Source organism: Dendrobates tinctorius, unplaced genomic scaffold (assembly GCF_039654945.1).
Source record: "Dendrobates tinctorius isolate UK_male_01 unplaced genomic scaffold, ASM3965494v1 ptg000423l, whole genome shotgun sequence".
NCBI classification, from domain to species: Eukaryota; Metazoa; Chordata; class Amphibia; order Anura; family Dendrobatidae; genus Dendrobates; species Dendrobates tinctorius.
The window spans coordinates 417,922-444,468 of NW_027362087.1; the positions used below are offsets into that span (position 1 = coordinate 417,922).

General features: G+C 46.4%; 1 protein-coding gene across 2 annotated transcripts in view; it reads right to left on the reverse strand.

The window, feature by feature from the left end:
- Positions 1 to 6,786: 6,786 nt before the first annotated feature.
- LOC141076752 (uncharacterized) overlaps positions 6,787 to 26,547 on the reverse strand; it is a 108,850-nt gene continuing 89,089 nt past the window's right edge. For both annotated transcript variants that reach the window (XM_073564041.1, XM_073564040.1), the window contains 4 exons: positions 23,779 to 23,902; positions 8,159 to 8,250; positions 8,007 to 8,076; positions 6,787 to 7,918 (listed from right to left, as the gene is read on the reverse strand). In XM_073564041.1, the coding sequence (XP_073420142.1) occupies positions 7,800 to 7,918; positions 8,007 to 8,076; positions 8,159 to 8,250; positions 23,779 to 23,902 (405 nt within the window). In that variant the 3' untranslated portion in view covers positions 6,787 to 7,799. The remainder of the gene's footprint in view (positions 7,919 to 8,006; positions 8,077 to 8,158; positions 8,251 to 23,778; positions 23,903 to 26,547) is intronic.

Genomic DNA, 26,547 nt, shown 5'->3' on the forward strand with positions numbered 1-26,547 from the left:
ACGCTCCCGCCCCTCATTCTCCACGCTCCCGCCCCTCATTCTCCACGCTCCCGCCCCTCATTCTCCACGCTCCCGCTCCTCATTCTCCACGCTCCCGCTCCTTACCCTCCACGCTCCCGCCCCTCATTCTCCACGCTCCCGCTCCTTACCCTCCACGCTCCCGCTCCTTACCCTCCACGCTCCCGCCCTTCATTCTCCACGCTCCCGCCCTTCATTCTCCACGCTCCCGCCCCTCATTCTCCACGCTCCCGCCCCTCATTCTCCACGCTCCCGCTCCTTACCCTCCACGCTCCCGCCCTTCATTCTCCACGCTCCCGCCCCTCATTCTCCACGCTCCCGCCCCTCATTCTCCACGCTCCCGCCCCTTACCCTCCACGCTCCCGCCCCTTACCCTCCACGCTCCCGCCCCTTACCCTCCACGCTCCCGCCCCTCATTCTCCACGTTCCCGCCCCTCATTCTCCACGCTCCCGCCCCTCATTCTCCACGCTCCCGCCCCTCAATCTCCACGCTCCCGCCCCTCAATCTCCACGCTCCCGCCCCTCATTCTCCACGTTCCCGCCCCTCATTCTCCACGCTCCCGCCCCTCATTCTCCACGCTCCCGCCCCTCAATCTCCACGCTCCCGCCCCTCAATCTCCACGCTCCCGCCCCTCAATCTCCACACTCCCGCCCCTCAATCTCCACACTCCCGCCCCTTACCCTCCACACTCCCGACCCTTACCCTCCACACTCCCGACCCTTACCCTCCACACTCCCGACCCTTACCCTCCACACTCCCGACCCTTACCCTCCACACTCCCGACCCTTACCCTCCACACTCCCGACCCTTACCCTCCACACTCCCGACCCTTACCCTCCACACTCCCGACCCTTACCCTCCACACTCCCGCCCCTTACCCTCCACACTCCCGCTCCTTACCCTCCACACTCCCGCTCCTTACCCTCCACACTCCCGCTCCTTACCCTCCACACTCCCGCCCCTCATTCTCCACACTCCCGCCCCTCATTCTCCACACTCCCGCCCCTCATTCTCCACACTCCCGCCCCTCATTCTCCACACTCCCGCCCCTCATTCTCCACACTCCCGCCCCTCACCCTCCACACTCCCGCCCCTCACCCTCCACACTCCCGACCCTTACCCTCCACACTCCCGACCCTTACCCTCCACACTCCCGACCCTTACCCTCCACACTCCCGACCCTTACCCTCCACACTCCCGACCCTTACCCTCCACACTCCCGCCCCTTACCCTCCACACTCCCGCTCCTTACCCTCCACACTCCCGCTCCTTACCCTCCACACTCCCGCCCCTCATTCTCCACACTCCCGCCCCTCATTCTCCACACTCCCGCCCCTCATTCTCCACACTCCCGCCCCTCATTCTCCACACTCCCGCCCCTCACCCTCCACACTCCCGCCCCTCACCCTCCACACTCCCGCCCCTCACCCTCCACACTCCCGCTCCTCACCCTCCACACTCCCGCTCCTTACCCTCCACACTCCCGCTCCTTACCCTCCACACTCCCGCTCCTTACCCTCCACACTCCCGCTCCTTACCCTCCACACTCCCGCTCCTTACCCTCCACACTCCCGCTCCTTACCCTCCACACTCCCGCTCCTTACCCTCCACACTCCCGCCCCTCATTCTCCACACTCCCGCCCCTCATTCTCCACACTCCCGCCCCTCATTCTCCACACTCCCGCCCCTCATTCTCCACACTCCCGCCCCTCATTCTCCACACTCCCGCCCCTCATTCTCCACACTCCCGCCCCTCATTCTCCACACTCCCGCCCCTCATTCTCCACACTCCCGCCCCTCATTCTCCACACTCCCGCCCCTCATTCTCCACACTCCCGCCCCTCATTCTCCACACTCCCGCCCCTCATTCTCCACACTCCTGCCCCTCATCCTCCAGACTCCTGCTCTTTATCCTCCAGACTCCTGCTCCTTATCCTCCACACTCCTGCCCCTTATCCTCCACACTCCTGCCCCTTATTCTCCAGACTTCTGCCCCTTATTCTCCACACCCCTGCCCCTTATTCTCCATTAGGACATTATTGAGCATTTATGGTCGATTTTAGAGATTCAAGTTAGACGTCGATTTCCGCCACCATCGTCGCTCAAAGAACTGGAGGGTGTTTTACCTGAAGAATGGGCTACAATTCCTTTGGAAACAATTCACACCTTGTATGAATCCATACCTCGGAGAATTGAGGCTGTAATCGCTGCAAAAGGTGGACCTACACCATATTAACCTAAGTTTTGTTGATGTTTCCAGGTGTTTCCATTATTTTGTCCAACCCCTGTATGTCCCTTACTCTCCACGCTCCTGTCCCTTATTCTCCACGCTCCTGCCCCTTATTCTCCACGCTCCTGCCCCTTATTCTCCACGCTCCTGCCCCTTATTCTCCACGCTCCTGCCCCTTATTCCCCACGCTCCTGCCCCTTATTCCCCACGCTCCTGCCCCTTATTCCCCACGCTCCTGCCCCTTATTCCCCACGCTCCTGCCCCTTATTCCCCACGCTCCTGCCCCTTATTCTCCACGCTCCTGCCCCTTATTCTGCAGACTTGTTACTGGCTGTAGATGCAAAATTTCAACATTTTGCTCCCTGAGCCACTTAGATATCACTTTTTCTTGGTCTCCATCATGGGGGTGGGGAGGGAGTATCATCACCACATAGCTCCTGGATGATGGGAGAAGTTGCTCTCAGAGGAGGTTTAGATCCAATTCTTTTTTCATGGCCATGTAATGTTCTCACACATAAATGACAGTCGGGACATTTTTCATCGACCATTGGGGCACACATGCATCTGGAGCTTTTACAAAGGGAAAATAAGTGTTCGACAGCATCAGAGAGATTGGAGCAGTGTCACATTGAATCTTTCAAGCATGTGCCTATGTAGAAAACAGTGTGCGCCCTTGAAAGGTTTGACCGGAGAGCCCCCGGTACTTGGAAGTGCGATGTACTATTTATAATGGATGCAAAAGGTGGCGTTTGAGAAAAAGGAACTAATATGATGATATTCTAAGCTTTATGGTGTACACATTGCACACATTGTAAATAAAAATTTATTTTTCAGCTGTGTGAGATCAAGAGTTATTGGGCCATCTTGACTCCATTTTGGCTATTCTACATGCTTTTTCTTGCTTTCCAAAATGGAGTTTGTGTATGTTTTGAGATTAGGAGTCTAAGGAATTTCTTTGTCTAATGGACTTGGAGATAACATGGAAAAGTGAAAGAGAGAAGCGAGAGTCACACTTAAGACCCTTATGACACATCTAGACCCTTAGGCTATGTGCCCACGTTGCAGAATTGCTGCGGAAATGTCCGCAGCATTTCCGCAAGTCCCTGCCGCAGATAAAACGCATGCGGAATTCGCAAGCATTTTCCCACAAAAAAACAAGCGTTTTTAGCTTGTGGAATGCTTGCTCTTTCCGAACGATTTGAAGCATCGCTTGGAAAAGTGATTGACAGGTTGGTCACACACAAGCATAGTGCTTGACAAGTGTGACCAACTTTTTACTATTGATGCTGCCTATGCGGCATCAATAGCAAAAGATAGAATGTTAAAAATAATTAAAAAAAAAAAAAATGGTTATTCTCACCCTCTGACGGCCCCCGATGTCCTCAGCGGCGCTCCCGTCCATTCCGTTACCAGGGATGCTTTGCGCGAAGGACCTTTGTGACGTCACGCTCGCTAGACCGCGACGTCATCTCAGGTGATTCGCGCAAAGCATCCCTAGGAACGGAAGCTGCTGGCAGCGTGGCTGAGGGCCGGGAGGGCTCTGGGGGCCATCAGAAGGTGAGTATATCACTAGTTTTTATTTTAATTCTATTTTTTACAGGAATATGGTGCCCAGGGCCTGGAGGACAGTCTCTTCTCCTCCAGACCCTGGGTACCATCCGCACATGAAGCGCTCACTTCATGCATGGTGGACATAGCCACATGCGTAAAGTGAGGGTTTCAATGCAATGCTATGGCTGCGGAATAACAGCGATTCCGCAGAAATAATGGACATGCTGCGGATTTTTCTGCTATGCAATTCCGCAGCGGGAAAATCCGCAGCACTGGCACAGCAACTGTGGAATCCCATAGGATGGCATGGGATGCGTTAACGCTTTTTAAGAGTTTCCGCTGCAGAAAAATAGCGGCAAAAACGCTTAAAAAAAGCAACATGGGCACACAGCCTAAAGCTGGGTGTAGATTATACAAAATGTAGCCAATGAGATGTATGCATGCTAATGTCAGCACATACAGTGGGGAAAAAAGGTATTTAGTCAGTCAGCAATAGTGCAAGTTCCACCACTTAAAAAGATGAGAGGCGTCTGTAATTTACATCATAGGTAGACCTCAACTATGGAAGACAAACTGAGAAAAAAAAATCCAGAAAATCACATTGTCTGTTTTTTTTTCATTTTATTTGCATATTATGGTGGAAAATAAGTATTTGGTCAGAAACAAAATTTCATCTCAATACTTTGTGATATATCCTTTGTTGGCAATGACAGAGGTCAAACGTTTTCTGTAAGTCTTCACAAGGTTGCCACACACTGTTGTTGGTATGTTGGCCCATTCCTCCATGCAGATCTCCTCTAGAGCAGTGATGTTTTTGGCTTTTCGCTTGGCAACACGGACTTTCAACTCCCTCCAAAGGTTTTCTATAGGGTTGAGATCTGGAGACTGGCTAGGCCACTCCAGGACCTTGAAATGCTTCTTACGAAGCCACTCCTTTGTTGCCCTGGCGGTGTGCTTTGGATCATTGTCATGTTGAAAGACCCAGCCACGTTTCATCTTCAATGCCCTTGCTGATGGAAGGAGGTTTGCACTCAAAATCTCACGATACATGGCCCCATTCATTCTTTCATGTACCCGGATCAGTCGTCCTGGCCCCTTTGCAGAGAAACAGCCCCAAAGCATGATGTTTCCACCACCATGCTTTACAGTAGGTATGGTGTTTGATGGATGCAACTCAGTATTCTTTTTCCTCCAAACACGACAAGTTGTGTTTCTACCAAACAGTTCCAGTTTGGTTTCATCAGACCATAGGACATTCTCCCAAAACTCCTCTGGATCATCCAAATGCTCTCTAGCAAACTTCAGACGGGCCCGGACATGTACAGGCTTAAGCAGTGGGACACGTCTGGCACTGCAGGATCTGAGTCCATGGTGGCGTAGTGTGTTACTTATGGTAGGCCTTGTTACATTGGTCGCAGCTCTCTGCAGTTCATTCACTAGGTCCCCCCGCATGGTTCTGGGATTTTTGCTCACCGTTCTTGTGATCATTCTGACCCCACGGGGTGGGATTTTGCGTGGAGCACCAGATCGAGGGAGATTATCAGTGGTCTTGTATGTCTTCCATTTTCTAATTATTGCTCCCACAGTTGATTTCTTCACTCCAAGCTGGTTGGCTATTGCAGATTCAGTCTTCCCAGCCTGGTGCAGGGCTACAATTTTGTTTCTGGTGTCCTTTGACAGCTCTTTGGTCTTCACCATAGTGGAGTTTGGAGTCAGACTGTTTGAGGGTGTGCACAGGTGTCTTTTTATACTGATAACAAGTTTAAACAGGTGCCATTACTACAGGTAATGAGTGGAGGAAAGAGGAGACTCTTAAAGAAGAAGTTACAGGTCTGTGAGAGCCAGAAATCTTGATTGCTTGTTTCTGACCAAATACTTATTTTCCACCATAATATGCAAAAAAAATGAAAAAAAAACAGACAATGTGATTTTCTGGATTTTTTTTTCTCAGTTTGTCTCCCATAGTTGAGGTCTACCTATGATGTAAATTACAGACGCCTCTCATCTTTTTAAGTGGTGGAACTTGCACTATTGCTGACTGACTAAATACTTTTTTTCCCCACTGTATGTAGAGATAACCTGAACCAATTACACTGTTACACTGTATGTCCAGGGAATGCCTCTATAGACACAGACCTATGATGTAATAAAGAGAGATCGGCTTCGATGCTCAATGTATCAGCATGGCTCGTCTGTGCACATATTGCGTGGCGATGACAAAACCTGAACCAAACAGGGACCCTGCAGTTCAAAACACTGCTTGATCCAAACATTTTGCAGCACCTAGAGAGACGGACAGGACAGCTGCAGGAAAAGGTAAGAAGCTTTACTGTTACACTACCTGAATTTGTACCTCTATCTCGGCCCCGAGATTGTCTGCAGATCGCTTGATCTGTTCATGTGTGAACCCTGATGAGACCTTGTGTACTGCGTTGAATTCCTGTGTCGTATATTGTATGGGGAGTGTGGATTTGGCATTGCACTGGTAACCTGTAGGTGGGGTTGGATTGTAGCGATTAGTTGATTGGACTCGGTGAAGCCGACGTGGGCGAATGCTAGCAAAAGCCTTTTTTAGTGCGAAAGAAACCCATATGGTTCCAGCCCCTAGAAGTAGGATCTGATGGTTTTGGTCTGATTATATATATAAGTCAAGCATGGAGAGACAGAGTAGGAGACCATAGTGAAAAGTAAGAGTACCCATTGGTTTACTTCTCTAGTACAGCATTCCTGTTGAAAGAGACAGAAGATGGGCAATCTGTCCAGTAAGGGACAGAGTGAGCAAGGTAGGGCGGTGTCAAATTTGTGCAGAAAATGCGTAGGCTTTGTTCAGCATCTGGTTGTCCACCACATGGCAGGCTTAATGAGGGTTTCTGGAAAAGTGTATTGAAGGAGAAGAGAGGATGTTTAAATGATGCTGGCTTGTTAGACCAGGCTGAGATATGTTGGAAAACCTCTAAATGTGAAACGAGTGGAGTAGTAGCAAAAGTGGTAATAAAACTTACTTTTTAATATAAAGTATAATCTAAAATTTCAAAATTGCCCAAATACATTAAAGTGCAAACTAGTGCAGCGCCACACATGCAAAACATAATATATAGCATTATTAATCAGCACTGACCAACAGGTAGAGTGGGGACATCCCACATCATGGCAATTTTAATCCGCTGATACTGTAGCAGCAAACCAACCAAGCGGTTACACGGTAAATAGACAAAGCCGATATTGCCACCGGGGTTAGATGTCGGACTGGGATCAAGTCACAGGAAATGAGTGCAGAAGAACATATAATAATCTGTTTGAGTAGGAAGCTGTCCCCATGTGAGAACCCCTACTGCATTCTAGAAAAAGAGTGGTCAGACATCGAAGGTCCACTGGATGCATGGAGGTATTAATTGTTTGGCTAAAAATTTATGGTAGTGTCCGACCACGGCCCACTAAGATGGATGCAGGAGAGCAGGAGAAAAAGGAGAACAATGCCCGGGAACTTAGTAAGTATTAGCTTTGCAAAATTTTAACTTTCATATGGAGCATAGGCCCAGGAAACTACATGTCAATGCCAACGCTCTCTCTCAAGAGTACAATGTTTGGTGGCATAAGAAGCCAAGGCCCTTGACATTGGGCAAAGGGAGAAGTACAGTGCTGTGCAAATTAACTGGGACAAAGTATTAATTAGTTTTATTATTCCAATATGCTAGTTGCCCGAAATCTGAGCAGAGAGGGAAGTGTTGGAGCTGGAGAGAGACAAGCCAGAATTTCTCTGAGAGGAGACTGCAGCGGCCATGTGCACAAAACTGCAATTATCACCACTTGCTATGGAAGAGAGCGGTTTTGTGTGACCGGACTGAGACTAGTTCACCCCCCGCCTGGACAAAGCTAGGGATTTTACGCTCACGAGTTTCTTTTCGGTAGTGTGCAACCGGTGGAAATAAACACCTCTCTGTTAGGAGATAAAAGCTCTGTGGCTTCATGCTCCTAGCGGCACCCTGAGAGTGTGAACCCCTACGATGCATATAGAAGTGGAGGAGGCTTTGCTTCATCTACAAGATCACTCTCCAGAAAGTCCTGGGAATACAGAGAAGCCGGACATCTCGCCGGGAAATTTCTTACCCTTAATCCATCTGTAGGTAAAAAAACAGAAGCGATCGTTACATGAGATGATGAGAGCGAGGAGACCCGCCAACAGACATTAACGTCTTCCCTCCTTACACTGCTGCTCGGCCATCACATCAGTCTCTTCATCTACGACTTCAACCTTGATATCAATCAGATCATCCTCCTAAAAACACGAGAAAAATGTCAAATGAGCCACAAATCAGTGATTTATGGTTGAATGTGGGGGAAACGATGGCATCATCTACCTGATGATTCTCCGAGACATTGTCCTCTGGGCAGTCCTGAGAAAAGAGAGGAGCCGGACATCTCTCCAAGAGAATTCTCTTACTGGATTCATCTGTGGGAAATACACAAATTAATACACAACCCCAGTATAGACTCTGTATATCTAAATACCAGTGACTACACGACCCCCATATATCTACATACCAGTGACTACACGACCCCGGTATATCTACATACCAGTGACTACACGACCCCCATATATCTACATACCAGTGACTACACGACCCCCGTATATCTACATACCAGTGATTACACGACCCCCATATATCTACATACCAGTGACTACACGACCCCCATATATCTACATACCAGTGACTACACGACCCCCATATATCTACATACCAGTGACTACACGACCCCCGTATATCTACATACCAGTGACTACACGACCCCCGTATATCTACATACCAGTGACTACACGACCCCGGTATATCTACATACCAGTGACTACACGACCCCCGTATATCTACATACCAGTGACTACACGACCCCCCTATATCTACATACCAGTGACTACACGACCCCCGTATATCTACATACCAGTGATTACACGACCCCCATATATCTACATACCAGTGACTACACGACCCCCATATATCTACATACCAGTGACTACACGACCCCGCTATATCTACATACCAGTGACTACACGACCCCGTATATCTACATACCAGTGACTACACGACCCCCGTATATCTACATACCAGTGACTACACGACCCCGGTATATCTACATACCAGTGACTACACGACCCCCGTATATCTACATACCAGTGACTACACGACCCCCATATATCTACATACCAGTGACTACACGACCCCCGTGATAGGAACTGAAGGAGTTAAATTGAGTTCTGTCTATGTTGCATTCTCTTGTTTAAAACCTTATCTGTTCTTCGAGGAGATGTCTCAGACATCTCCCTTGTGAACCAAGGTCAAATACCTCTGCTTTTTCGCCTAAATGACTTTCTTTGTCTAAAACAAGTTGTAAAATCATTTGTACTGCGCATGTCTGTAAAATGTTTAAATTCTTTACTATAAAAGACGGAAGCCTAACTGATAAGCCAGAGGCGTCTTGGAGGCATCCTGAGTTGTACCATACAGCTGGTGTCTGTGTAGTTCTTCTCCACGGAGCTGATTTAATTAGAGACATATGATGCTTCACACCCAAGAACATCGGTCCTTCAGATGAAAGAGTAATCTGAGGGATCCCGACAGTTTCCTGGCGCCTGAAACAGGGACCTGATATAGGCACCTCTCCAAGACTACCCGATCTACAGACCACTCCAGTTACTGATGAAATTGTGAACAGCAGACCTAAACACCTGGCCAGGTAAGAGATCAATTTTTCTCTTCTCTGCTCTTCATAATCTATCATTATAACTAAGGTCCGTATAAAGGGGAATCTAGTAGAGGAGGGGGCCGTAAAATCAGGTCCATATAAGAACTCTGAGGAAATCGGGTGTGACACGCATATGTAATTTCTGCTCGAATGAGAGGTTACTGTAGGTTCTGTCTGTGCACAGCTATTTTTAGAAAAAGAGCTGATGCAAATCAAAATGGGAGAGGTCTGACATTATGGAATATAAGGCTGGGTGAACAGTTCATACTGCGCAGCCCGGACGGACAAGTTTTTCACAATAGACGGTTCCGCACTAGGAATAGAGGAGGTTGTTGAATGGCTACTTTGATTTGAAAGGTTGTGGAAAGTAGACAAATAAGCTGCACAGTAGGTATTCGTTCAAAGAGTGGTTATATTGCCTAACTGGGCCATGTGACAGCGTCCTTTCGGGGAGGTCACCGCCTAAGCTTAAATCAACACCCTTTACGAATAAACCTTGTGACAGATAAGAGTGTGACCGAATGAGCACAGGACCGTGAAATGAGCCTGTGACAGGATATGACTGAAGAACCCCAGTAGATGGACACTTTATTTACAATCCTGTGTGTTGTGGGAGTATTTCTGTTCGGATGCTACATAGCATATAAGTACACGAAACACGTAGTACACCGAGGAACAGACACTCCATTTAGCCTGTTAGCACCTTAGGAAGAAGGTAACGAGGTATAGTAGAGCCTAGTCTTGAGCTTACCCAATACACCACCTAAGGCAGGGGACTAACAGGAAGACAACAAGAGAGACAGGATAAGAATAAAAGATAAGATGGGGAACAGTCAGGGAAAGATACCTGAAGAAGGAAACCGGTTATGTGATATAATTGAGGATAGATATGGAAGTAGTGCAGCAAAGAACCTGGAAAAAGTATTAATCAAATCCAAAGTGCAAGATAGGCAGGCTGTGTGAATCCTTGTATATATGTCTATGAGAACCTCTGAATAAGATGAGAGATGAGTAATTGAGTATAAAAAAAAAAAAAAAAATCAGTGAATGAGCACGTATGAATGAATCATCACACATCATTTTTGTGTCAAGAGATTTGTGACCTTTCTAGTTGTGGTGGAATCCCGGACAGATGCGTTATAGATATTTCAAATCTACATCTGAGACTGAATGAATTGAGTAATGATATAGTTCGTGTTATATGTGGCATTACATTGTAAAGTTTCCTGAATGCATTTGGCCAGAAAAAGGGCAAGGCATGGTTAATCTCATTATACAGTTATCTGCCCTTACAGTGAAATCCCGTGATTTTGAGTTTCTTTGTAGAAATTGATTTTGATAAGTCTAAAGAACTACAGAATTCTGTGAAGGACGACGCTGCATTCTGACGGGAGGGGTGAAGGATGGAGCTGCGTAGTTTTCTTCTCCCTTCGCTCTTATCTCTGCTGAGTGTGAGCTGTGCTCAAAATTCTCTGTAATTCTATCCGTAAGGTACACGCTGAAAGATTTGTGCATTTTAAAGCAACAGTACTTAATTGAAGATTGGAAGTTAAAAGTGAGATATGGTGCCTAATTTAGAAGGGAATTGTAAGTGATTGCTTGGTCATTAATGTGTTTGAACCTGCTTCTAGTTGTGTGATTGATTTGTATAGCAAATTGTGTCAAATTACAAAAGACAGAGAAGGAAGGAAGCAGTAAAACAAGTGGGACAAATATTGAAAAAGGCAAAAATACCAGAGTGTGAATGTTTGGATGTACAAAAAGGCACAGACAAGGGAAGAAAATAGCAAGTGAATAAATGATGCTTGAGAATGTGCAGCAGTATGGAAGGTGTATTATGAATGTTTGATTGACAAAGTGTAACCAGAGACCCAGACAAAACAGATGGACTTGTAAACACTGTGGTCAGACTCAGACAAATCCAGACTGAATAGCTACTAGTGTTACCTGTGCTACTGACCTAAGAGAATTGCACTAAATCCTATCCAGACAAGATCATAAGAAGCTGACATAATAGTGTGGATAGTGGGTAGTAGGGACATTGGCCCTTGAGGAGTAAGCTGACAGTAGACATCAGACGACCAACCCCAGCAGGACCTAGAAGTGTGACTAGAATAAGAAAGATACAGGTGTATTATCCCTGGAGCCCCTCTGACCAGCTAGCTTTGCTGAAGCAGCTGCCTGCCCCTGAAGACCAACCATTCCCGTTTTACAGACACATAAAGGAAGTACAGCAGACATATAAGTGTACCTGGGCAGACCTAGAGAGGTTGGTGAGTTTAAAGGCAGGTGACGCACTAGATCATATAATTAAGACACACAGATGTGACAAAGAATCAGGCTTGGGGCATGGATGATAAATCTGCACGATCTGGGGAGACGTACTGTGAGTCACTAAGACAATGGGCCGCAGTGGAACAATCAGAGCAGTCTGTACTCCTGACTAATGTGACACAGCAAAGAGGAGAGAGAGTAGAGATATACCTTGGACGGTTACAGCTGAAATGGGCAGACATGGGGTACATTTGCATAAACCCACTTGATGTTAGAATACTGGTGGATGCATTCATTGACGGTATGAACAAAGACTTACGAGACGCAGTACAGACAGCCAGACCTGAATGGAGACATGTAGATCCGAAAGACCTCCTTAAGGTAGCTAAAGAAATTGAGCAAACAAGGACAATAAAACGACCTGTCATGTATGCTGGAGCACAAGGAAAAAAGTGGAGACGTAATAGGAAAGGCATGTGAGATGACACTGACGATCCATGCCATACTCCTACAAGTTCAACCAAAACATCTGTCTATGGCCAGACAGCTCTGACTTGAGTGTGCTCTACTAATTCCTGAGTATGTCACTCCTCAAAAGATGTAACGTTCTGAATCCAGCCACCCTCCTGCCTGTGGATTCAGAAAAGGGGGAATTGGTGACCGTATTGGCAAGTGAGGAAGGATACTTTGACATGACGCATGAACATGTCTGCATAGAACTGATGAGTCAGGAGACGGTGGGGTTTGCACACATTCATGAAAAACCTGTTCCTAATGCAGACTTTGAGTTTCTTTTTTGTAGATGGCCCCAGATACCACCAGGATGGACGATTCTACACTGGATATGCAGTAGTATCCTCACATGAGGTAATCCGAGCGGAACCACTCTCTCCTCACATGTCGGCGCAGGAGGCAGAGTTGAAGGCACTCACTGAGGCGTGTAGAGCCGCTGCAGGTAAAGTCGCTAATATTTTCACAGATTCGAAGCCCATTAAAAATGCAGAGCTGGTGAAACAATTGATGGAGGCATTGATGTTACCAGTCCAGGTTGGCATTGTCAAGGTAAAAGCACACACAAAGGTGACTCCGTGGAGGTAGAGGGCAATAGAAGGGCGAACGAGGCTGCTAAAATAGCACAAGGCGGCCTAGAGAGAGCAGTGGACGGTGGCGGGGAGTCAGCGTATTCCAGCCACATTGGGTCTAGATGTCCTGAAATCCCTCCAGCAAAAGGCTGCCCAAACAGAGAAGGTACACCGGGGGAGACTGGGAGCTGAGCTGAACTCAAATGGAGTATGGGAGAATAAGGATAAAATGTGCCCACCAAAGTCCCTGTTCCCAATCATGGCGCAAGCAGCACACGGCCCCAATCACACCTCAAAAAGTCACATGTGTGCCATGGTAGATGCCTTCTGGATCGCTCCTGGCTTCAGTTGCGCAGCTGCGAAACTTGTACAATCATGCCTCATCTGTGCACAGCACAACCCAGGTAAAACAGTAAAAGTCCCTAAGAAAGCGACACCTAGGCCTCTCTACCCGTTTCAGAGACGGCAGATTGACGACATACAGCTACCAAGGTAGGAGTGTATGCAAATATCCTAGTATGTGTAGATCTCTTCTCTGGATGGCCAGAGGCCTACCCGGTGAAAACGGCTACAGCTCGAGCCACTGCAAAGAAACTGGTGATGGAACTAGTACCACGATTCGGTGTCCCTGAAACAATTGAATCAGACAGAGATCCAGATAGTGTGGAAGGAACTCACTGTCTACAACCTGGTGATTACGTATATGTCAAGAAACACTCCAGAAAGACCCTTGAACCCCGATATCAAGGACCTTACCAAGTACTCCTGACAACGCCTACTTCTGTTAAGTTGGAAGGACGACCAACCTGGATCCACGCATCGCATTGCAAACTAGCCACAGGAATTAACAAAGCATAAGAGTGCATAATGTTTTGGTTTGGTTTTGTTGCATTATCTGTAATAATGGTAGCTGCGTGGGACAATCTAAATTCTCCAATGTCCTTGAATAATAAGTTTATACAACATCATGAAAAATTACTGAATGATTGGTCAAATCATTTGCTGGATCTGCACACATTCACCAGTATCAGCCACTAGTATTCCGTTCCTTGTTATTCCTGTGCCACCCGAGGAATTATTTGCCTGGACCAGTTGTTCTGATACACTTGCTAATAATGCCACAAATAATGTGAAGTTATGGAACACAACTGTTGGTATACCTATTGTGGGATGGGTAGGATACCCTTGGTGGCAGGGTAATCTTTCAGGAAGTAATACATACCTTCAATATCTGGCATATAAAGGGGGGGCTTGGGTACCCAGGAATAGAACTCGATTAACCTACCTGGGGCAAATTCCAATGTATGGTCTACAAGTCAGTTTTAATGTAACTTCCCACTCTACTGATGCCTTCAAACCAATACTGCTAGAAAGAAGGTTGCATAACACGTCCTGGGAGTATTCCAATTTATTTCCCCAGGGCAATAATGAAACTTGTTTTAATATTTCAGGTAATATACCTTGCAACGAGTCATCTGGATATGAGAAAGGAACTCCCACCTGTGGAAATCCCGATGTAGGGTAGTGTAGCCCTTTAGGACAACTTCCAAATTGGTGTATGGTTCAGAATGTATCTGTGTTCATAGATTTAGTTCATAGACTGGTATTACAACATTCAGCCCTATGGGACCTACCTAGTGACATGTACTGGGTATGTGGAGACAATGCATATAAATGGTTGCCAGTAGGGGTAAAAGGTGCTTGTACTCTGGGTCGTTTGACTCCAGCTACCTTTGTTATTCCGAATGACCAGTTGAATACTCAGAGCATACCTAAACACACGTTGTACAAAAGAGCTGCTGACAATACACCTCGCCTCTCTGGGAGACCACATATAGTGCAGATGAGTGTGGCCAATAAAATTGTCAGCTCTATTTTTATTTATCCTATGATTACTCAAATGTGGGATAAATTAGTCAGGGCTACAGATTACTTAGATGACCAAATATGGGATATATTGGATATATTGAACACCACCGTTGCTGTCCAAAATCAGCTCTTCATAGCCACCAATCAGCATACCATAGTATTAGATTATTTAACTGCAGCGCAAAGAGGTATGTGTCAAGTCATCGGACCAGCTTGCTGTCATTATATAGATCCCAACAGTAGTTTAAAGTTAAGATCAAAAATAGAGGATGTTCAAAAACTTAGAGATCAGTACAATAAAGACAATGATCGTACTAAGGATAGTTGGTGGTCAGATACATTCTCCTTTCTTAATCCAGCTAATTGGTTTAAGGGTATTGGAGGCTGGATAACTGGGATTATACTAAGTCTATTACGTATTGTTGTCTGTATCTTCGTAATATATGTGCTATTGAAACTTGTTTTTTGGTGTATCTCTGTATGCAAGAAAAGATGTAGAAATAGATAAGGAAGTTTGACTGTAAACAACAAGAATTTAACTATTATTCCTTTGAGTCCTAGATTGACATCTCATTTCTGGCATGAAGGAGCGTACTCTTGCAATGATGGACGTGGCTTCAGTATCTGGGGGATGGAGAAGGTAGAAGACCTGTCTCCCTCAGGCAACCCGTCGGCCTGGGATAGTACCTGGTGAACGAGCCACTATCCGCTGTTGTTGCAGGATCCAGTGTTCCAGATTGTGGAAAATGAAGATGTCAAAGGGGGAATGATAGGAACTGAAGGAGTTAAATTGAGTTCTGTCTATGTTGCATTCTCTTGTTTAAAACCTTATCTGTTCTTCGAGGAGATGTCTCAGACATCTCCCTTGTGAACCAAGGTCAAATACCTCTGCTTTTTCGCCTAAATGACTTTCTTTGTCTAAAACAAGTTGTAAAATCATTTGTACTGCGCATGTCTGTAAAATGTTTAAATTCTTTACTATAAAAGACGGAAGCCTAACTGATAAGCCAGAGGCGTCTTGGAGGCATCCTGAGTTGTACCATACAGCTGGTGTCTGTGTAGTTCTTCTCCACGGAGCTGATTTAATTAGAGACATATGATGCTTCACACCCAAGAACATCGGTCCTTCAGATGAAAGAGTAATCTGAGGGATCCCGACACCCGTATATCTACATACCAGTGATTACACGACCCCCATATATCTACATACCAGTGACTACACGACCCCCATATATCTACATACCAGTGACTACACGACCCCGCTATATCTACATACCAGTGATTACACGACCCCCATATATCTACATACCAGTGATTACACGACCCCCGTATATCTACATACCAGTGATTACACGACCTCCGTATATCTACATACCAGTGATTACACGACCCCCGTATATCTACATACCAGTGATTACACGACCCCCGTATATCTACATACCAGTGATTACACGACCTCTGTATATCTACATACCAGTGACTACACGACCCCCGTATATCTACATACCAGTGATTACACGACCTCCGTATATCTACATACCAGTGACTACACGACCCCCGTATATCTACATACCAGTGATTACACGACCCCCATATATCTACATACCAGTGACTACACGACCCCCGTATATCTACATACCAGTGATTACACGACCTCCGTATATCTACATACCAGTGATTACACGACCTCCGTATATCTACATACCAGTGACTACACGACCCCCGTATATCTACATACCAGTGATTACACGACCCCCATATATCTACATACCAGTGACTACACGACCTCCGTATATCTACATACCAGTGATTACACGACCCCCGTATATCTACATACCAGTGACTACACGACCCCCGTATATCTACATACCAGTGATTACACGACCCCCGTATATCTACATACCAGTGACTACACGACCCCCGTATATCTACATACCAGTGATTACACAACCTCCGTATATCTATATACCAGTGATTACACGACCCCCGTATATCTACATACCAGTGCAAATTGCGGTAGCATGGACATAAGTATGCAATGTACATAGCAGGAGCACGCACGGGAGAATTAAGTAGACATGACGATCGACTGCAGGCGAGTATGCAGTGCACATACAGTTGTGCTCAAAAGTTTACATACCCCGGCAGAATTTTTGCTTTCCTGGCCTTTTTTTCAGAGAATAAGAATAACACCAAAACTTTTTCTCCACTCATGGTTAGTGGTTGGGTGTAACCATTTATTGTCAAACTACTGTGTTTTCTCTTTTTAAGTCATAATGACAACCCAAAACATCCAAATGACCCTGATCAAAATTTTACATACCCCATTTCTTAATACTGTGTATTGCCCCCTCTAACATCAATGACAGCTTGTAGTCTTTTGTGGTAGTTGTGGATGAGGGTCTATTTCCTCAGATGGTAAAGCTGCCCACTTTTCATGGCAAAAAGCCTCCAGTTTCTGTAAATTGCTGGGTGTCTAGCATGAACTGCGTGCTTGAGATCTCCCCAGGGTGGCGCAATGATATTGAGGTCAGAAGACTGAGATGGCCACTCCAGAACCTTCTGTTTGTTCTGCTGTAGCCAATGACTGGTCGACTTGGCCTTGTGTTTTGGATCATTGTCAAATTGGATCGTCCAAGTAGGTTCCATGCGCAGCTTCCGGGCTGACGATTGCAAATTTGCCTCCAGTATTTGCTGATAACGTGCTGTGTTCATCTTTCCTTCAACTTTGACCAAGTCTCCTGTGCCTTTGTAACTCACACTTCCACAAAACATCAGCGATCCACCTCCGTGCTTTACAGTACGAATGGTGTTCCTTTAATCATAGTATCATGTATTGTTCAACATCTTTATCAACGATTTAGATGAAGGAATTGAGGGTAAACTGATTAAATTTGCTGATGACACAAAGCTAGGAGGGATAGCTAATACTAGAGAAGAGAGAGAGAGGATTCAAAAAGATTTAAATAAACTGGAGAAGTGGGCAGTAACTAACAGAATGGTTTTTAACAGGGAGAAATGCAAAGTACTACATCTGGGCAATAAAAATGAAAAAAGCATATATAGAATGGGAGGAATAGGGCTAAGTGACAGCACATGTGAAAAAGACTTGGGTATACTAATACATCACAGACTGAATATGAGTCAACAGTGTGATGCAGCAGCAAAAAAGGCAAATGCAGTTCTAGGATGTATTAACAGAAGCATACAGTCTAGATCACGTGAAGTCATTATTTCCCTCTACTCCTCTTTGGTCAGACCTCATCTGGAATATTGTGTCCAGTTTTGGGCACCACATTTTAAAAAAAACATCAACAAACTGGAGCAAGTTCAGAAAAGAGCGACCAGAATGGTGACCGGTCTGCAAACCCTGTCTTATGAGGAAAGGTTGCAGGATTTGGGAATGTTTAGTTTGCAAAAGAGAAGACTGAGAGGAGACTTAATTGCTGTCTACAAATATCTAAAGGGCTGTCACATTGTAGAAGGATCAACTTTATTCTCATTTGCACAAGGAAAGACTAGAAGCAATGGGATGAAACTGAATGGGAGGAGACACAGATTAGATATTAGAAAAAACTTTTTGACAGTTAGAGTGATCAATGAGTGGAACAGGCTGCCACGAGAAGTGGTGAGTTCTCCTTCAATGGAAGTCTTCAAACAGAGGCTGGACAGACATCTGACTGGGATGATTTAGCGAATCCTGCTTTGAGCAGGGGGTTGGACCAGATGGCCCAGGAGGTCCCTTCCAACTCTACGATTCTATGATAGGCCTTGTTGACCTCTCTCCAAATGTAACATTTATGGTTGTGGCCAAAAACTTTAGTTTTGGTCTCATCACTCCAAATTAACTTGTTCCAAAGGATTTGAGGCTTCTCTCTGTGCTGTTTTGCATATTGCAGGCGAGATACTTTGCGGCATTTGCACCGTAATGGCTTTCTTCTGGCAACTCGACTATGAAGTCCATTTTTCTTCAAGTGCCTCCTTATTGGGCATCTTGAAACAGCCACACCGCTCGTTTTCAGAGAGTCCAGTATTTCAGCTGATGATATTTGTGGGTTTCTCTTTGCATCGCGAACAATTTTCCAGGCAGTTGTGGCCAAAATTTGTATTGGTCTACATGACCATGGATTTGTTTTTACAGAGCCCCTAGTTTTCCATTTGTTAATCACAGATTGAACGCTGCGGACTAGAATTATCAATTCCTTGGATATCAATTTTGTATCCCTTTCCTGTTTTATACAGTTCAACTCCCTTTTCCTGTAGATCCATTGACAATTCTTTTGTTTTCCCCATGACTCACATTTTAGAAAAGTCAGTGGCTGGATGAAAGATCCTTAGATTCTGTCTGGATCCTAGAAACGCACTCAGCTTTTATGCACACACACTGATTACAAGCAAACAGGTCACAGGTGAGGATGTTACCTTTAGTAGTCATTCAAACTCATTTGTGTTAACTTCTGTGCATGTTCTCAGGCCAAAATCACCAGGGCATGTAAACTTTTGATCAGGGTCATTTGGATGTTTTCGGTTTTCATTATGATTTTAAAAGAGAAACCACAGTAGATTGAGAATAAATGGCTTCACCCAACCACTAACTATGAGTGGAGAAAAAGTTTTGGTGTTAACAAATTCTCTGAAAAAAAGGCCAAGAAAGAAAAAATTCTGCCAGGGTACATAAACTTTTGAGCACAACTGTAGTAGGAGCACGCATGGGAGTATGCAGTGCACATGGCAGGAGAATGCACACGAGTATGCAGTGCACATAGCAGGAGCACACATGGGATTATGCAGCACGCATGGTGGGAAAATGCACGCAAGTATGCCGTGCACATAGCGAGAGCATGCACGGGAGTATGGAGTGAACATAGTGGGAGAATACATGTGAGTATACAGTGCCCATGGCAGAAAAATGCAAGCGAGTATGCAGTGCACATGGTGGGAGAACGGGCAAGAGTATGACGTGCACATGGTAGGAGAATGCACGGGAATATGGCGAGAGTGTCTGGAAAGTAGGAGTTATTGCGTAAATAACCGAAGCATCATCCAGGGCTGCTTGCTGCATCTCCTTGGTTTGTGAATGACATGCTGCCCCACCCCCCATTAGGTTTGTGCAGTGTAAACACGAAGCCCCCAAGTGCAGGCACATGACTGCACCCCTCCCTCTCTCTGCCTGTGTGTAATTCTGTCCACTTTCCCCCCTCCCCTCCAGCAGCTGGGCACGTTTATTACCCAGACCAGTTCCAGGCAGATGTAACTTCCCTCTGTCTATTTCAGATCGAATTTAATAACACACAATAATCCTAGAGACAGGCATATTTAAAGCTACACTCAGCAAGGTTTTGCAGCCTGTGCACCCGCCAGAAACCGGGAAAAGGGTTTCTGCCTTCCAGTCGCCCGCAGATAGGCCATGTTTGGTAGCTAAAGAAAGATAAATTCGTAAGCGAACATATGATACCCCTGTCGTCACTCTGTGAGCTTCCCAGCCAGGTACGAAAGATAGAATTTTCTAAGAACTTTTTAAAAGGGGACGTACATCCTCTAGATCAACCCCCCCAGTGAGGTCAGCAAGGGAAAGGTATAAAGTTCTTATTTTAATCCTCTTTTATTTGTAACTGTTTGTATACACCATATTTTGTCTCCTTTTGTAATATCTTTAGTATTTTTGTAAACACTGCCTATACTTTTGGAGTAAACATTTTCCTTGCTCTATGAACGAACAACCACATCCTCCGCACTAAACTACGCTATCTTGTGGGTGGGTTCCTGACCCGATATTGGTTTTAATATCAAACGAGGAGCTGGTGGCAGCAAAGTGTTCTGGGGGATTTGGGAGACCCTGGCAGTGACGGGTCATCACGTTCCCAGAGGGGATTCAACCAAGACAGGGCCTCTCCCTCCAGATGGGACATAATAAAGGCTACCTTGGCCCGGTCAGAGGGATATTGCTGCGGCAACCATTCAAAGTGGAGGCTACACTGATTTAAGAACCCCCTACAGAACTTGGGATCCCCGGTGAAGCGAGGCGGTTTGGCAAGGCGGGGTGTCGGGAGAGCTGTAGACGCAGGGGGAGGAGTCGGGGCTGCAGTGGCAGCCTGGAGGGCCGACAAGCGACTGTAAAAGGAGGCCATGTAAGACAAAATGTGGGCTTGAGTATCTTGTTGCTGACCCAGCTCCTGTTGGAGACTGGCCAGCTGAGTGGCATTTCCAGGATCGGCCACCTGCAGGGCCGACAAACGGGTGTCCATAGACTTCATGACAGACATAATGCGTCCCTGATTCTCCTGCAGGAAGAGCAACTCTTTCTGAGTAGCAGCAGTAGTACCAGCAGAGTCCATGGCCTGATCGTACTGTTAGCGTGGGTGGTCAGGAGCCGGAATCTCCAGGAGTGGACCCTCTGGACCGTGGCACCGAGGGGCCCCGGGCGAGCTGCCAGGTGGAACTGACCCCTATACAGGGACCGTTAGGAGCAGGCCCAGGGGTTCAAGTACCACGATAGCCGGTACTGAGAGGGGCGGCTCAAAATGGACTGGAGTAGGAGTGCAGGACTGAAGCATAGACTGTAAGGCTGGAATAGGGAGAGGTGGCTGGAGCAGAACATAGGAGACAGGACTGGAATAGGACTGCAGGAGTGTGGATAGCTGGATGAAGCAGGAACAGCGAAGGCAGGGCTGGAATAGGATGGAACAGGCACGCAGGTGCAGGACTGGAGTAGGATGGAACCGGGACACAGGAACAGGACTGGAGTAGGATGGAACTGGAACACAGGAACAGGACTGGAGTAGGATGGAACAGGAACACTGGAGCAGGACAGCAGTGGGATGGAACAGGAACACTGGAGAAGGACTGGAGTAGGATGGAACAGGAACGCTGGAACAGGACTGGAGTAGGATGGGGAATACTGCAGGGAACACGGGAAACAGGGCTGCGAGGCTGCTGCAGGAAACACCGTGGATGGCACCGAGAGGCTGCAGAGAGCACAGGAGGAAGCAGAGCCCAGTGTGCAAGGTAACACAACGATCAGGTGCCTCCCTCAGGGGGAAGCGGCCTGATATAGCCCCGCCTGGTCTGCCATTGGTCCGAAGGTGCTTCCGGGTCAGGGCACAGGCGGAGCACAAGAAGCAGCAGGGAGGCGCGGCCGTGGCCTATGGCGCATGCGCATCGCATGCAGGGATGGGGTCGGCCGCGAGCCCATCAGAGATGACCACCGTGGCCGTCGGGTGGAGAGAGCCTGCGGCGTGGGAGCGGAGGCCGGCTGCGGCGTGGGAGCGGAGGCCAGGTGAGTATGACGGAGCGGTGTAACAGAATGCAGTGCACATGGCGAGAGAATGCATGAAAGTATGCAGTGCACATAGAGGGAGCACGCACATGAGTATGCAACGTGTGCATGGTGGGAGAATGTACGCGAGTATGCAGTGCACATGGAGGGATGAATGCTCCAATATATATGTTTTAACTCTGTAATGTAGGAAGCTGAGAGTATGAGAGTAAAAATCACACTAACACTAGAGAACACTAAAAAAATATATATATATATGGAAATAATATATTTCTACATCATAGAATAGCCATAGACTTATATTATAATAGTTTGGTCTGCCTGGTGCATAGTGTATAAAGGGAGTGGAAACCACTTAATGTGTAAAGCAGAACCCAAGGGCCAAGACACAGTGGAGACAGAGAAATCCAATCAGGGAAATTAGGTAATAATCAATATTTATTTAGATATTCAAAGAAGCATAGTGACAAAAAACAATAAAAGTTCAAAAATTAAAATTAGTGTGTGCGTATATACGACCAATACAAAGGCCATATATAAAAAGCCATATATAAACATAAATATATATAGCAGCCCAAAAAGGTAATAAAAATTCATATAGGAGGTTTCAGGTAAAGTGTGATAAAATAAAACAATTAAAAATAAGTGATAATAATATCATAAAGATCAATAAATAGTTAACGAGCACACAATTGTGCAGAATAACAGTGCAATTCAAGTGTAATGTAAATAAAGTGCAGAGTGCAGGGGGAAAACCAGAGGGTATAATTATATGCATAACAAAATACCTTTAAGGGTTAAAGTCCTGAACGCACACGTACCCCGATGCGCGTTTCGGATAAACTTTCCTTCGTAGGAGGCTGGTAGTTTCTTTTACTTGAGACTGCGATTGCATTCTTCAACTGAATGCACAAAACATGTAGCAGTTTCACTCAACAAAAAGTGAATTGTGGTCTATAGCAGCCTACCCTAAAAACCAAAAGCACTCTAAAAACAGCTTCCTCTGTCCCTGTGACCCAAAAGGCAACGAAAAGAGTCAGGAATCCATGGCCTCGGCTCTCAGAAGCTGGGGGAAACCTAGTTTGCACTCATCATCGATGTGGGCACCCACCCCAGTTGAACTGAGAGCTCAGTTTGGTTAAAGTCTTCTCATGGTGGTGGAGAGTCGGGGCTTGTAGGGTTAGACAGAAACTGATGACCACATACTGTGTCCCTTAGACCGTTCAGGACTGAAAAAAAAATGGGACCACAAAAAGAACATGCAATGAAACACAGAGTGTAATAATAGCTGCAGATTCAACCGGAAGATTAACCAATTCCCTATCCAAAAAGAAGGTGTCATCAAAAGAAAGAAAGTCATCACTACGGAAATATGTCATCCCTCAAGGGAGGGCCCACAGCTAATCCATACAGCCTGGGGCCGCACACTGAACAAACCTTCCGAGACGACTAAATAAACCACCCAGTGAAAACTCAGTGTGCAATACTGGACCTGCCCTACATTAGCAGGCAGAGCCAAGGAACAGACACTGCCCTCATCTACAGCCAAGAGGCCGAGAAGACACATCCTCTACTGTAACCGGCCCGACCCAAGTGGTCAGAGGCATTCTGCTCTATCTAAAGAGAACACGGAGACGAAGAGAAACGAAGGCGGAAAACTGCAAAGGAAGTAAAAGGAGGCGACAATGTGTATACCGCAAACATGGCGACAGAAGGGCAAGAAAAAATATGTTCTTACCCTGTAACGTAAGTGGCCGGGGGTCCTCCATCATAGCGTCCTTGTAATGAATCTTGTGTCTTCCTAGATAATCCCACTCCTCCGAGGAGAAAAAGACAGCGACGTCCTGACACCTGAGAGGCACCTGACAACCAACGAGACCAACATCACTCAGAATCCTACAGTGTACGCGGTATAATCTCCCAGAAGTCTCCTCTCATCACCCAGATTCCTCCAGTGTATACTGTATAATCTCCCAGCAGTCTCCACTCATCACTCAGAATCCTACAGTGTAGGCGGTATAATCTCCCAGAAGTCTCCTCTCATCACCCAGATTCCTCCAGTGTATACTGTATAATCTCCCAGCAGTCTCCTCTCATCACCCAGAATCCTCCAGTGTACACTGTATAATCTCCCAGCAGTCTCCTCTCCTCTCATCACCCAGACTCCTCCAGGGTACTGTATAATCTCCCAGCAGTCTCCTCTCATCACCCAGAATCCTCCAGTGTACTGTATAATCTCCCAGCAGTCTCCTCTCATCACCCAGAATCCTCCAGTGTATACTGTGTAATCTCCCAGCAGTCTCCTCTCATCACCCAGAATCCTCCAGTGTACACTATATAATCTCCCAGCAGTCTCCTCTCATCAGCCAGATTCCTCCAGTGTATACTGTATAATCTCCCAGCAGTCTTCTCTCATCACCCAGAATCCTCCAGTGTACACTGTATAATCTCCCAGCAGTCTCCTCTCATCACCCAGAATCCTCCAGTGTATACTGTATAATCTCCCAGCAGTCTCCTCTCATCACCCAGAATCCTCCAGTGTACACTATATAATCTCCCAGCAGTCTCCTCTCATCACCCAGAATCCTCCAGTGTACACTATATAATCTCCCAGCAGTCTCCTCTCATCACCCAGATTCCTCCAGTGTATACTGTATAATCTCCCAGCAGTCTCCTCTCATCACCCAGAATCCTCCAGTGTATACTGTGTAATCTCCCAGCAGTCTCCTCTCATCACCCAGAATCCTCCAGTGTACACTATATAATCTCCCAGCAGTCTCCTCTCATCACCCAGAATCCTCCAGTGTATACTGTATAATCTCCCAGCAGTCTCCTCTCATCACCCAGAATCAACCAGTGTATACTGTGTAATCTCCCAGCAGTCTCCTCTCATCACCCAGAATCCTCCAGTGTACACTGTATAATCTCCCAGCAGTCTTCTTTCATCACCCAGAATCCTCCAGTGTATACTGTATAATCTCCCAGCAGTCTCCTCTCATCACCCAGAATCCTCCAGTGTACACTATATAATCTCCCAGCAGTCTCCTCTCATCACCCAGAATCCTCCAGTGTATACTGTATAATCTCCCAGCAGTCTCCTCTCATCACCCAGAATCCTCTAGTGTATACTGTGTAATCTCCCAGCAGTCTTCTCTCATCACCCAGAATCCTCCAGTGTACACTGTATAATCTCCCAGCAGTCTTCTCTCATCACCCAGAATCCTCCAGTGTATACTGTATAATCTCCCAGCAGTCTTCTCTCATCACCCAGAATCCTCCAGTGTACACTGTATAATCTCCCAGCAGTCTTCTCTCATCACCCAGAATCCTCCAGTGTATACTGTATAATCTCCCAGCAGTCTTCTCTCATCACCCAGAATCCTCCAGTGTACACTGTATAATCTCCCAGCAGTCTCCTCTCATCACCCAGATTCCTCCAGTGTATACTGTATAATCTCCCAGCAGTCTCCTCTCATCACCCAGAATCCTCCAGTGTATACTGTGTAATCTCCCAGCAGTCTCCTCTCATCACCCAGAATCCTCCAGTGTACACTATATAATCTCCCAGCAGTCTCCTCTCATCACCCAGAATCCTCCAGTGTATACTGTATAATCTCCCAGCAGTCTCCTCTCATCACCCAGAATCAACCAGTGTATACTGTGTAATCTCCCAGCAGTCTCCTCTCATCACCCAGAATCCTCCAGTGTACACTGTATAATCTCCCAGCAGTCTCCTCTCATCACCCAGAATCCTCCAGTGTACACTGTATAATCTCCCAGCAGTCTTCTCTCATCACCCAGAATCCTCCAGTGTATACTGTATAATCTCCCAGCAGTCTTCTCTCATCACCCAGAATCCTCCAGTGTACACTGTATAATCTCCCAGCAGTCTCCTCTCATCACCCAGAATCCTCCAGTGTATACTGTATAATCTCCCAGCAGTCTTCTCTCATCACCCAGAATCCTCCAGTGTACACTGTATAATCTCCCAGCAGTCTCCTCTCATCACCCAGAATCCTCCAGTGTACACTGTATAATCTCCCAGCAGTCTTCTCTCATCACCCAGAATCCTCCAGTGTATACTGTATAATCTCCCAGCAGTCTTCTCTCATCACCCAGAATCCTCCAGTGTACACTGTATAATCTCCCAGCAGTCTCCTCTCATCACCCAGAATCCTCCAGTGTATACTGTATAATCTCCCAGCAGTCTCCTCTCATCACCCAGAATCCTCTAGTGTATACTGTGTAATCTCCCAGCAGTCTTCTCTCATCACCCAGAATCCTCCAGTGTACACTGTATAATCTCCCAGCAGTCTTCTCTCATCACCCAGAATCCTCCAGTGTATACTGTATAATCTCCCAGCAGTCTTCTCTCATCACCCAGAATCCTCCAGTGTACACTGTATAATCTCCCAGCAGTCTCCTCTCATCACCCAGAATCCTCCAGGGTACTGTATAATCTCCCAGCAGTCTCCTCTCATCACCCAGAATCCTCCAGTGTACTGTA